This window comes from Bos indicus x Bos taurus, chromosome X (genome assembly GCF_003369695.1).
Source record: "Bos indicus x Bos taurus breed Angus x Brahman F1 hybrid chromosome X, Bos_hybrid_MaternalHap_v2.0, whole genome shotgun sequence".
NCBI lineage: Eukaryota > Metazoa > Chordata > Mammalia > Artiodactyla > Bovidae > Bos > Bos indicus x Bos taurus.
In genome coordinates, this window is record NC_040105.1 from 51,574,798 (window position 1) to 51,588,538 (window position 13,741).

At 37.1% G+C, this 13,741-nt stretch overlaps 1 protein-coding gene across 7 annotated transcripts in view; it reads left to right on the forward strand.

Moving 5' to 3' along the window:
* The window catches only part of PHF8 (PHD finger protein 8), a 97,594-nt gene that overhangs the window by 56,608 nt on the left and 27,245 nt on the right, over positions 1-13,741 (forward strand). For 5 of the 7 annotated variants that reach the window (XM_027535105.1, XM_027535102.1, XM_027535107.1 and 2 more), the window contains 4 exons: positions 985-1,163; positions 1,450-1,535; positions 2,017-2,150; positions 2,758-3,071. In XM_027535105.1, coding sequence (XP_027390906.1) covers positions 985-1,163; positions 1,450-1,535; positions 2,017-2,150; positions 2,758-3,071 — 713 coding nt within the window. The remainder of the gene's footprint in view (positions 1-984; positions 1,164-1,449; positions 1,536-2,016; positions 2,151-2,757; positions 3,072-13,741) is intronic. The other 2 variants (XM_027535106.1, XM_027535108.1) reach the window with 1 other exon arrangement.

A 13,741-nucleotide genomic window follows, 5' to 3' on the forward strand; every position in this document is an offset into this window, starting at 1 on the left:
ATTCTGAGTAACTGCCAAAATTTATCCCAAAGCATCTACCATTTTACACCTCCACCAGCAATTATGAGTTTTTCCATATATTATCTAATGCTTATTATTGCCCATCTTTTTTATTATAGCCATCTTGATGGATGTAAAGTGGTATCTTATTGTGGTTTTAATTTGCATTTCCCTAATGACTAATAATGTTGAGCATCTTTTGGTGTGATTATTGGACATTTATGTATCAACTTTAGAGAAATGTCTATTCAGATCTTTTACTTACTTTCTAATTCGTTTTGTCTTTGTTGTGTTCTAAGAGTTATTTAAATATTCTGGATACACATCCTTTTCTAGATAAATGATTTACAAATATTTTCTCCCAGTCTGTGGCTGGTCTTTTCTTTTTCTTAATGGCATCTTTTGAAGCACAAATGTTTTGAATTTTACCTAATCCAGGCCACAAGATATTTTCCTACATTTTCTTTTAGAAGTTTTATAGTTTTAGCTTTTACATTTAGATATATGATCCATTTTTAGTTAATTTTTGTGTGTGATATAAGGTTAAGAGTTCACATTCATTTTTTTGCATGTAATATCCACTTATTTCAGCATCATTTGTTAAAAAGACTGTTCTTTCTCCACTGAATTGCCTAAGCACCTTTGTCAGAAATCAATTGACTATAAATTTAAGGATTTAGGTCTAAATTCACAGTTCTGTTCCATTCATTTTTATCCTTATGCCAATATCATACTACCTTGATTACTGTAGCTTTATAGTAAATTTTTAAATTGAGTAGTGTAAGTCCTCCAACTTTGTTCTTTTTTGAAATTGTTTTGGCCATGTACATAGCCTTTGTATGCCCATATACATTTTAGTATCAGTTTATTAATCTCCACAAAACTAGATGCATTAGATAGGATTGCATTGAATCTATAGAACAATTTGGAGAGAATTGCCTTTGTGTGAGACTGTTTTTATGTTTTCCTTCACTCTCTCTCCAGTACCAAGAAGGTGAAGAGCTTATCTAAGTCTCGGCGAGCCAAGATCGTGAAGAAGGCAGACAAGACTAGGGTGGTGTCAGAACAGGTGATGGAGGATGAATTGGACTTGGATTCAGATGATGAACTGCAGATTGATGAGAGACTGGGAAAGGAGAAGGCGACCCTGTTAATAAGACCAAGTATGTATTTGTTCTTTTTCTTTCTTGCCCTGCCCATTTCAGTTTGGTTTTAGTCCCTTCAGTAGACTTAAGACCTTAGGCCTGAGCTTGTTGACTTTCTGATTTACCAGCTCTGTAGGCTTTCTTTGCTCTAGAGATTAATTTATGAACTAATTCCTTACCTCCCTAAATTACTTATCTGTGGTCATTACTTTCAGGAAAATTATAGTTTTATTCTCTTTCTCCTGGATATTTGGCTCAGATACTAACCTTAGCTTCATGGTAAGTACATTCTATTGCTTTCTAGAATTTCCCCGAAAGCTGCCTCGTGCGAAGCCTTGCTCGGACCCCAATCGAGTTCGTGAACCAGGAGAAGTTGAGTTTGACATTGAGGTAGGAGCCTTCCCTGTTTCTTATCTTCTGCTTGTTCTGGTTACAGAACCAGAATATGATTTGTCATTTTAGTTGAGGTTGGGGGAGACAGCCTATGCATTCAGTTCCTAAAATATTTATAAAGTGAAAGATTGTATGCTAAGTGCTCCTGAATATATAAATGGAAGATTATACTTTAGTTGAAATATTTAAAAAATCTTTAATATAGAGTAGACTAAAAGGCAGTGTGATGTAGGAGAAAGAGTATCTGATTTGGAATATCTGATTGTGACTTTGCATACATATTTAACTTCACTGAGCCTTAGTTTCCTTATCTGTAAAATGGGAGTTAGTACTTGCCTCACAAAGATGCTTCAAAGACTAAGATGAAAAAACAAATATTCTGCTTAGTACTTGGTAGATACTTGGTGCTCAGAAGATATTAGTGTCAACCATATATTAGGGCCTGGGCAGCTGAGGTGATATCCCTTTTCTCCAACAGGAGGACTATACAACAGATGAGGACCTTATAGAAGGGGTCGAAGGCAAGCTTGGAAATGGGAGTGGAGCCGGTGGAATTCTTGATCTGCTCAAGGCCAGCAGGCAGGTGGGGGGACCTGACTATGCTGCCCTCACGTGAGTACTGGCTTTGTTCTCCCCTTTCTAGGTGATCAGACAACACACACCCCCACCTGCCACCTTTGGCTAGGTCAGCCAATCAGTAGGTATTAATTGAGTCATTTAAAGGGACAAAGAATTATCCAGGGCATTTGGGCTGAAAGAATAAAGTAGACATGAAATCTGTCCTGAGATATTTAAGATATGACTTAGAAAGGATGTACAGATTTCAAGGGCAGTGAGTCTGGGTTCTTTGGAAGTCAGAAGAGGCATGAAAGGAGCACTGGGCCTTTTCTGGATCTTGTTTTTTTTTTTTTTTTTTCCTTTAAAAAAAAAGAATGCGGCCTGTGTGAATAGGAAGGGAGGTGCACCCTTTTTCTTGCCACTTTGCCTGCTGTCTATGGAGAGACTTCAGTCAAGAAGGACTGGCCTTTTTATGGAAATAGTCTTTGATACTATTTTGATCTTTAGTTTGGTTTCTAGTTTTTCACTTGGGATTATTCTCTTGTGCTTGTTCCTATCTTGACCCAGGCAGCTCTTGTCCCTCCTCCCTGACTATTCTGATGACTAGTTTCCTCTGACAACTAGAGAAACTCCTTCAGCATTTCTTTTCTGTCCCTTACAGTGAGGCTCCTGCCTCTCCCAGCACTCAGGAGGCTATCCAGGGCATGCTGTGCATGGCCAACCTGCAGTCCTCATCATCCTCACCAGCTACCTCCAGCCTGCAGGCCTGGTGGACCGGAGGGCAGGACCGAAGCAGCACGAGTTCCAACAGTGGGCTGGGCACAATGTCTAGCAGTCCTGCTTCCCAGCGCACCCCAGGGAAGCGGCCCATCAAGCGGCCAGCCTACTGGAAAACCGAAAGCGAGGAGGAAGAGGAGAACGCCAGTCTTGATGAACAGGACAGCTTGGGAGCATGCTTCAAGGATGCAGAGTATAGTAAGGGCAGCTGAGCACTGGAGTCAAGGCTAGGAGGGTTCCCCCTAGCCCCAATCTCAATCCCAAATCCAGTCCAGGACAGTCTGTAGTGAGCAAAGGCCTCACCATAAGCCTGATACTCAGTTTCTCTGTGCTGTATTTTCTTAATCTGTAAAATGGGAATATCTTACAAGTTGATGTACAGACTACCTGGCACAGTGTCTTGCTTATGGGAGGCCCTCAAAAAATGATAGCTATTATAAGGACTTCCCTGGTGGTTCAGTGGTTAAGGCTCTGTGCTCCCAATGCAGGGGGCCTGAGCTCAATCCCTGGTCAGGAAGTTAGATCTCGTCTGCCACAACGAAGATCCAGTGCAGCCAAATTTAAATAAATAATTTTTTTAATGGTAGCTATTATCCATTTTTATCATTGTCCAGTTATCACTGCAGGTGACTCTTTTTTCCCTCTTACCTATTATACTTCCACTTGTTGTTGTTTAGTTGCTCAGTCGTGTCCGACTCTTTGCGACCCCATGGAATGTAGCCTACCAGGCTTTTCTGTCTATGGGATTTCCCAGGCAAGAATACTGGAGTGGGTTGCCATTTCCTCCTCCAGCAGACTTTCCCTATCCAGGGATCGAATCCACATCTCCTGCATTGGCAGATGGATTCTTTATCACTGAGCCACAAGGGAAGCCCCTTTACTTCCATTACCTGTATCATTTGTGTTATGTGTTGTTCAGTTCATCTCTTGCAAAGGTATATGACTTTTTAGTGGGCTTTTCACATTTAATAGATGACTCCTTTTTTAAACTAAAATGTATTGAGTATGCAGTGTATAAAGCACTTTTTTTATAGTGCAACTGAGTTGTAGGTTTTCGTTTTAACATTATTTTAAAAAGTAATCCTTGATGACCAAAAGTAGGACAGAGAAAGGAAAAATTCCCTTTGACTAACATTCTCCCCTCTCTGAGGAAGTTATCCAAAGGTAACATTTATTATCAGTTTGAAGTATACCTTTTAATTTTTTGTGTTTATACCCGTTTGTAGACATAAATAGAGGTATAGTTTTGTTTTGTGTGTATGTGGTTCTACAACTTGCTTGGATTTCTTTCAACATCAGTATGTAGAGGTCTACTTCATCAATGCATTGGGATCTACCTGCTGCATAGTAGTCTGAAGCATAGGTGTACCATCATTTGTTTAACTGTCCCCTACTGGTTAACATTTAGGTTATTTCTAATTTTTAGTGTTATGAAAATTCTTGTAAATAACCTTTTGTTTTCATGTGCCAGTTAGCATTTCTCTAAAGTAGCTAGACCTGCTGAGTTGAAGGGTATATACAAAATAAATGTTAATGGTGCTGAATTCCCTCCACAAGGGTCAGTATATGAGCAGTGTATGAGAAATACCTGTTTCCCTACAGCCTTACCAACAGTGGTAATTTTTAATTTTTGCCAATCTGATGGCAAAAACTGGTGTCACAGTTTGTTTTATATGTTTATTGACTTGTGCTTATTCCTTTCCTGTGAATTAATTACTCAGTTATTCACTCATTTTTAGAATGTTAGTTTTTCTTATTGATTTATAAGAATTCTTTATATATTCTCAATTTGTTGGAGTGTTTTTTATATATTCTGAAAATGTTGAAAAATATTTTCTTTTAGTCTGTTGCTTGTATTTTAATTTTACTTATGGTATCTTAGTGTGTAGTAGATTTCAGTTTTTACATAGTCGTCTTTGTCAACATTTTGTATTTTATGTTTTGGTAAGAAAATTTCTTATATTTTCACCTAAAAAGTATATAGAAGTTAAAATTTTATTTTTTCTGGAATTAAGTTTTATGAATTGTGAGAGGTAAGAATCTAACTTATTATTTTCCACACGGATAGTCATTTGCCCCAATAACCATTTATTGACTAGTTCATCAATTATCCCCTGATTTGAAGCTCTTCTTCTGTCTTAAACGAAATTTCCTTATATGTGTGGATTTCTTTCCTTTTTTTTTTTTTTTTTTTTAATTAGGGGATGATATGCTGAGTGGCTTGTGGGATCTTAGTTCCCTGATCAGGGATTGAACCCATACCCTCATCAGTAAAAGCACAGAGTCCTAACCACTGGACTTCAAGGAATTCCCTGAATTTGTTTTTCTGCTCTATTCCCAGTTCTATTGCTAAATAGCTATATTACTTTGGGCAAGCTAATTAACTTCTCTGTGATAATAGTATTTACCTCTTAGATTGTTGTGAGGAATAAATGAATTATACGTAAAGCAATTAGAATATTGCCCAGCACATAATAAGTGCTGTGTGTTAGATGTTATTAATAATTAGTATTATTATACTAATTATTATATATTATATATATATTATTATTATTATATTATTATTATATATTATTATACTAATTATATTAATAATAAGTATTAATAATACTCTGTTCCATAAAACCAATTTGTCCATTCCTGTGGCACTACCTCATAGGTTAGTTACTACAGGCCTTGTGTCTGGTAGAGCAGATCCCCTCTGCAGAACTTGCTTTGGACCTAAGGAGAACAAGGATGTTCAGCAAGCCCATTATGTCTGGGTTGAACTGTGATTAGTCTTAATTTGTTACCAAGTTTCCCTGGCTACTCATCCTACCTTTAGCAATCACATTGACCAATAGGATTAGGGTTAGGGGAACTAACCTTAATAAGATTACCTTAAGTAATCCTTGCCCAGTTTGAACCCATTTGCATTTGCACCCAGTACTGTACTGGGTAATCAGTGGATCCTTTGTAGCCTTAAACTCTGCCTGGGCGGAAGTAGGTTCTTGAGGGTATTTGCTCAAGATAGATAGCAACTTCATTAAATTAAAATCTGATCTAGAGCCTAGTCATCAGCAGTCTTTGTTGTTGGTTTTAGACACAGGGAGAAGTGTCTTCACAACTTGCTTCATGTGCACTTTCCACCATCCTCCTCACCCACTGGCACTTAATTTTGTAGAAAACAAAGCCACCATTTGCCCTTCCTGATAGGAGGCACTGTTGTAGGATTTTTAGCTTTTATATGTAGATCTTCATATATAGGTTTTCTCTGAAATGTGAGAAAACTTACCACTAATTGGTTAAAAACAACATGCCAGGGAAAATTGCTTTTGAACCAGTGCAACTTCTAGATGACATTGCTGTCATTCTGCCATTTACCTTTGAATAGTCACAAAACAGGCCATCTTGTCCTTTTGTTTTCAAACACGGTCTGGCTCTATTCATGCTTTCTTGTATATCTCTTCTTCAGTTTATTACTATGTATTTTATTTTATAGTTTGGTTCCCATTGAAAATGGCACTTTTTATCTATCATATTTTCCAATTGGCTGTTGCTAGTATGCAGGAAAATAGTTGATTTTTCTATATTGTTCCTGTGTTACCTTACTATACTCTTGTTAGTTCTGTTAGTTTAGTTTTTTAGGTAATTGTCTTGGGCTCTTGAAGTAGGTGATCTATGTCCCCTATCTTAGTTTGCTAGGGCTGCCATAACAAAATACCACAGACTGGATGGCTGGAAGTGAAATGAAGTGAAAGTTGCTCAGTCATGTCCAACTCTTTGCAATCCCATGCACTGTAGCCTGCCAGGCTCCTCTCTCCATGGAATTCTCCAGGCAAGAATACTGGACTGGGTAGCCGTCCCCTTCTCCAGGGAATCTTTCCAACCCAGGGATCAAATCCAGGTCTCCCACATTACAGGTAGATTCTTTACCATCTGAGCCAACAAGGAAGCCCAAGAATACTGGAGTAGGTAACCTATCCCTTCTCCAGGAGATCTTCCTGACCCAAGAATTGAACCAGGGTCTCCTGCATTGCAGGTGGATTCTTCACCAGCTGAGCTACCAGGGAAGCCCACAGAACAATAGAAATTATTCTTTTCACAGTTCTTGAGGCTAGAAATTCAAGATCAAATTATTAGCAGAGTTGCTTTCTCCTGAAGACTCACCTTGGCTTGCAGATGATCTCCCTCTTGCTACATTTTCACGAGGTGATCCCCTATGCATACAGGCTCCTATTGTCCCTCTGTATATCCCAATCTCTTCTTAAAAAGGGAGCAGTCTGATTGGGTTAGGGCCCACCCTAGTGGCCTCATTTTAATCTAATTACCTCTTTCAAAGCCTTATCTCCAAATACAGTTATAGTCTGAAGTACTAAGAGTTAGAAATTCAACATACGAATTTTGGAGGGAGGACACAGTTATCCCATAACACCCCCTTTCTTTCTGGTATTTATACCTCTAGATTTTCCTAGTTTTATTACAGGTGGTAGAGGCATCCTTATGTTGTTTCTGACTTTACAGGTAATGTTGACAGTGTTTATCCAATCAATATACAGGGCTCTGTAGGTCTCTGGTAGACTACTCTCATGAAGTTCAGGGGAGTCTCTATCTAGTTAGAGAGGTTTTTGTTTGTTTTAAAAACTGGAGTGGAATTAGGTTTTATCAAATTTTGGGGGGGCACCTTTTGATATAAACACATAGTTTTTCTCTTAATTTGCTAATGGTGATTTGTATTAATAGAATTACTGATTTAGAATTGATATTTCTGTCTTAAAATTAACTGTATTTGGGGCTTCTCAGGTGGCGCTAGTAGTAAAGAACCCACCTGCCAGTGCAAGAGACAAAAGAGACCCAGGTTCAGTCCCTGGGTCAGGAAGATTGCCTGGAGGAGGGCACAGCAACCCACTCTAGTATTCTTGCTTGCAGAATGCTATGGACAGTGGAGCCTGTTGGGCTATAGCCCATAGGATAGCAAAGAGTCGGACATGACTGAAGCAACTTTGCACTCAATTTCTGGCTTTATTTTATTCCTTTTTCTTAATGTACTTTGTACAACATCTTGAGTTGAAAGCTCTGTTCATTTATTTTCAGTCTGCCCTTTTGATAAAATATTTTTTTAATTTTATTTTTTAAATTAACATTTAAATAAAATTGGCTTTGTTGATATACACATGCTTAGATTCTTGTAACCACCACAATCACCACTACTACCACAATGAGTAGAACACAACCCCTCCAAAGTCCTTTATATTATCCCTTAGTAGTCATGCCCTCCCTCTATCCCTAACTCCTGGCAACCACTGTTCTCCATCACTGTGATTTTGCCTTTACCAGAATGTCATATAAAGGAATTACACAGTATGTAATATTTTGAGACTGACCTCTTTTACTTAGCCTAATGCCTTTAAGATTTATCCATGTTGTCACATATCGATAGCTTGTTCTTTTTTTATTGAAGAATTGTATGGATCTACCACAGTTTCATTTTGTTTATTTTGGGTGAGCCATGTGGCATGCAGGATCTCAGTTCCTTGACCAGGGATCAAACCCCTGCCCCCTGCAGTAGAAGCACAGAGTCCTAACCACTGGACTGTCAGGGAAATTCCTCTACCACAGTTTATTAATTTACCCATTGAAGGACACTGGATTGTTTACAGCTTTGGGTGATTATGAATTGGGCTGCTGTGAACATTTGTGTGAGGCTTTTGGGTGAACATGAGTTTCCCTAGGGTAAAGACCTAGCAATAGCATTCCTGAACGGTGTGGGCAGTAGATGCTTTAACTTTATTGGAAACTGCCAAACTGTTTTCCAGTGATTGTGCCATTTTACATTCCCACCAGAAATATGTGAGAGTTCCAATTGTTCTGCATACTCACCAGCACTTGGTATTGTTAGTACACTTATTTTAGTCATCCTAATACGTGTGTGGTGATACCTCATTTTGTGGCTCATCTAATGGCTAATTATGTTGAGCATCTTTTCATGTATTTATTTGCTACTCATATACTCTTTTTGAAATGTCTTTAAACAGACACTTGGAACAACTACTGCCTTTTAAAAATTAGGTTGTTTAACTGTTGAGCTTTGAAAGTTCTTTGTATAGTCTGGATTCAAGTCTCTTGTCAGGTATGTGATTTGCAAATATTTTCTCCCACTCTGTGGCTTGTATTTCATTCTCTTATGGCTTTCTTAAACACGTTCACATTCTAGAAAGTCTAGTTTATCAGTTTTATCTTTCATGGCTTATGCTTCTTTTTAACAACTCTTTCTGTAAACTCAGGGTGCACTTTTCTCCTTTTTTAACCTAACAACTGTATGGTTTTAGGTTTTGCATTTCTATCTGTGTTCCATTTTGACTAAATTTTCACATAACATATGATGTTTAGGTTGGGTGAACCTTTTTTTGGCATATGGGTGTCCACTTGTTCCAACACCATTTCTTGAAAAGAAGATTTTTAATTTTTATTTTTCTATTAACTTGCATTTGTACCTTTGTCAAAAGTGGAATGACCATATTTGTGTGGTTCTTTCTCTGATTTGTTCTTTTCCATTGATCTGTGTTATCAATCCCTTTGTCAAAACTTCACTGTCTTGATTGCTGAAGCTTTATAGTAATTCTTTTTTTTTTTAAGATTTATTTATTTTTGGCTGCACTAGGTCTTCATTGCTGTATACAGGCTTTCTCCAGTTGTGGAGATTTGGGTCTACTCTTTGTTGTGGTGTGCTGGCTTCTCATTGAGGTGGCTTCTCTTGTTGCAGAGCACTGGCTCTAGGTGCACAGACTTCAATAGTTGTGGCACCTGGGCTTAGTTGCTCCGCGGCCTGTGGGATCTTCCCTAACCAGGGGTCAAACCTGTGTCCCCTGCATTGGTGGGCAGATTCTTAACCACTAGACCACCAGGGAAGCCCTATAGTAATTCTTAAAATCGAGTAATACAACGTCTTCAATTTTTTCTTTCCATAAAATTTAAGAGTCAGTTTGTCTGAATCTACAATAATTTCTGCTAGGGTTTTGGTTGGAATTATGTTAACTATATAGATCAATTCAGAGAGAATTGTGATCTTTATTTTTTATCAAGGTGAAATATATAGCTAAACATATATATATGTATATATAATTAAACATGAAATACATAATTATAAACATTTTAAAGTTTACAATTCAGTGATACTTAGTGCATTCACAGTGTGGTGCAACCACAGCCTCTCTCTGTTTCCAGTATATTTTCGTGGCCCCAGAAAAATATCCTGGATCCATTAAATAATTGTGTCCCATGTCCCCACTCATCTCATCCCCTGGTAACCACTAATCTGCTTTCTGTCCATATGGATTTGCCTGTTATGGATATATGATATAGTAGTAATCATATAGTATGTGATCTTTTGTGTCTGGCTTCTTTCACTTACCATAATGTTTTTAAGGTTTATCCAAGTTATAGGATGTATCAGTATTTTGTTCCTTTTTATGGTTAAGTAGTATTTCATTGTATGGATATACTACATTTGTTTATCCATTCATCTGCAGATAGGCATTTGAGTTATTTCCACCTTTTGGCTGTTATGAATAATGCTGCTATAGATGTTTGTGTGCATGTTTCTGTGTGGGCACATGTTTTCATTTCTCTTGGACATATACCCGGGAGTAGAATTACTCAGTCCTATGGTAATTCTGTGTTTAACTCTTTGAGGGACCACTGAAACATTTTACACAAGGACTGCAAGAGAATTGTCACCTTAGATATATTGAATCTTCTAATTTGTGTGCATGATATGTTCCTCCATATTTACTCTTTGAAAAATTTCATCAGCGTTTCATAGTTTTGAGCATACAGATCCTGCATATGCTTTTTTTATTAGATTTATCCCTGAGTTCTGTATTTTTTTTGCAAATACTGTAAATGGTACCTTTTTAAACCCTTGGTTTCTAATTGTTTATTGCTAGTGTAATGTGTGTGTGTGTGTGTGTGTGTGTGTATATGTATATAAAACACAAAGACATGACTTAGCAACTGAACAACAAGTGTATATAAATATGATTGATTTATATTGACTTTATATCCTGCAACCTTGGTAAACTCACTTATTCTAGGAATTTTTTTGGAATTGTTGTTCAGTCACTAAGTCATGTCTGACTCTTTGTGACCTCGTGGACTACTGCATGCCAGGCTTCCTCGTCCTTCACTGTCTCCCGGAGTTTGATCAGACTCATATCCATTGAATCAGTGATGCCATCCAGCCATCTCATCCTCTGTCGTCCCCTTTTTCTCCTGCCCCCAATCCCTCCCAGCATCAGAGTCTTTTCCAGTGAGTCAGCTCTTCACATGAGGTGGCCAAAGTATTGGAGTTTCAGCTTTAGCATCAGTCCTTTCAATGAACACCCAGGACAGATCTCCTTTAGGATGGACTGGTTGGATCTCCTTGCAGTCCATGGGACCCTCAAGAGTCTTCTCCAACACCACAGTTCAAAAGCATCATCAATTCTTCGGCACTCAGCTTTCTTCACAGTCCAACTCTCACATCCATACATGACTACTGGAAAAATCATAGCTTTGACTATGCAAACCTTTGTTGGCAAAGTGATGTCTCTCCTTTTTAATATGCTGTCTAGGTTTGTCATAGCTTCTTTTTTGGCATATTCTTTGTATTTTTTTGTCTAGATGATTGTGATCATGTCATGTGCAAGTAGGGACAATTTTATTCCTTTCTTTCCAATCTTTGTTTTCCTTCTTGCCTTTTTGCTCTGGCTACAATTTTCAAGCACAATGTGGTGAGGGTGAACTAACACCCTTGCCTTGTTTCCAATCTAAGGGAGAAATCATCTTTTTACTAATATGGTGTTATCTGTGTAGGTTATCAAGGTAAGGAAGTTCATTTCCATTCCTTTTTTGCTGAGTTTTTTTTTTTTTTTTAATGAATGAGTGTTGAATTTTCCCAATGTGTTTATTCCACCAATGGATATAATCATGTTGTTTTATTCATTTAATCTGTTAAGATTGTAGGTTACATTGATTGATTTTCAAATATCATAGAATTGAAATCACAGGATAGACCTTAATTGCTAATGATGTATTATTCTTTTTATATATTATTGGATTTGATTTACTAGTATTTCACTGAGGATTTTTGTGTCTTTGTTCATGAGGGATATTGGTCTATAATTTTTTTTTCTTATATTTTAGTTTTGGTATCAGGGCAATCAGTGCTGGCCTCAAAGAATGAGTTGGGAAATGTTCCTCCTCTATTTTCTAGAAGAGATAATGTAGAATTAGTGGGTTTTAAAAAATGTTTAGTAGAATTTTTGAGTGAAACCACCCAGGCCTAGGGATTTCTTTTTATGTTTTAACTATGGATTTATTTTCTTTGGTAGATATAGAATTATTCAGATTTTCTATTTTGTCTTGGGTAAGTTTTGATAGTTTGTGGTATTCAAGGAATTGGTCCATTTTAGCTAAGTTGTAGAATTTATGAGCATAGAGCTGTTTGTAGTTTTCCTCTATTATCCTTTTAGTGTCCGTGAGGTCTTTAGTGATATTTTTAATTTGATGTTATCTTTTTCATTTTTATACTTAATGTTAGTAATTTGTATCTTTTATTGTCATTCTTGTTGGCATCTTATCCATTTGATCTTTTCAAAGAACAGTTTTTGGTTTCACTTAAACTTCATTAAGATTTGTTTTTTTCACATAGGATTTAGTCTATCTTGATAATTTTGTGTTGTAAACTTGAGAAGAATGTATATTCTGCTACTGTTGGGTTGAATATTCTATCAGTTTCAATTTAATCTTGTTGATTAGTGATAATCTGTATCTTTGCTAATTTTTCATCTACTTATTTTCTTGATTACTGAGAGAGATGTGTTGAAGTCTCCAAGCATAATTGAGAATTTATCTGTTTCCCTTTTTAGTTCCATCGGTTTTTGCTTTGTACAGTTGGAAGCTCTGATGTTAGGTGCATCCACATTTAAAGATTGCTTTGTTTTCTTGTCATTATGTTTACCATCTTATCATTCTTTTCTATCCCTTTTCATCCCTGCTAATTTTCCTTGGTCTGAAGTTACTTTATACATTATTTATTTATAACTGGATGTTTGTGCCTTTGACCACCTTCATCCAATTCCCTTACTCCTCACCTGCTGCCTCTGGTAACCACAAATCTGATCTCTTTTTCTATCAGTTTGGGATTTCTTTTTCAGGTTCCACATATAAGTGAGATCATATATTATTTGTCCTTCTCTATCTGACTTATTTCACTTAGCATAATGCCCTTCAGTTCACATATGGTAGGATTTCTTTCTTTTTTTTTGGCTGAGTAGTATTCATTCATTTGTATGTGTATCATTTTCTTTATTCATTTGTCTATTGATGGACATTTAGGTTGTTTGATTTTCTTACGTTGAACCACTCTTGCATTCCTGGGATAAATCCCCCTTGGTCATAGCATATACTTATTTTAATAGGCTGCTGAATTTGGTTTGCTAGTATTTTGTTAAGGATTTTTACATCAGTATTCGTAAAGCATATTAATGTGTAGTTTCCCTTTCCTGTAGCATCTTTTTTCTGGCTTTGATATCAAGGTCGCATAGAATGAGTTAGCATGTGTTCTCTCCTCTTCTGTTTTTTGAAAGAGTTTGACAGGGATTGAAATCATTAAATGTCATGTATGGATGTGAGAGATGGACTATAAAGAAAGCTGAGCACTGAAGAATTGATGCTTTTCAACTGTGGTGTTAGAGAAGACTCTTGAGAGTCCCTTGGACTGCAAGGAGATCCAACCTGTCAATTCTAAAGGAAGTCAGTCCGGAATATTCATTGGAAGGACTGATGCTGAAGCTGACACCCCAATACTTTGACCACCTGATGCCAAGAACCGACTCATTGGAAAAGAC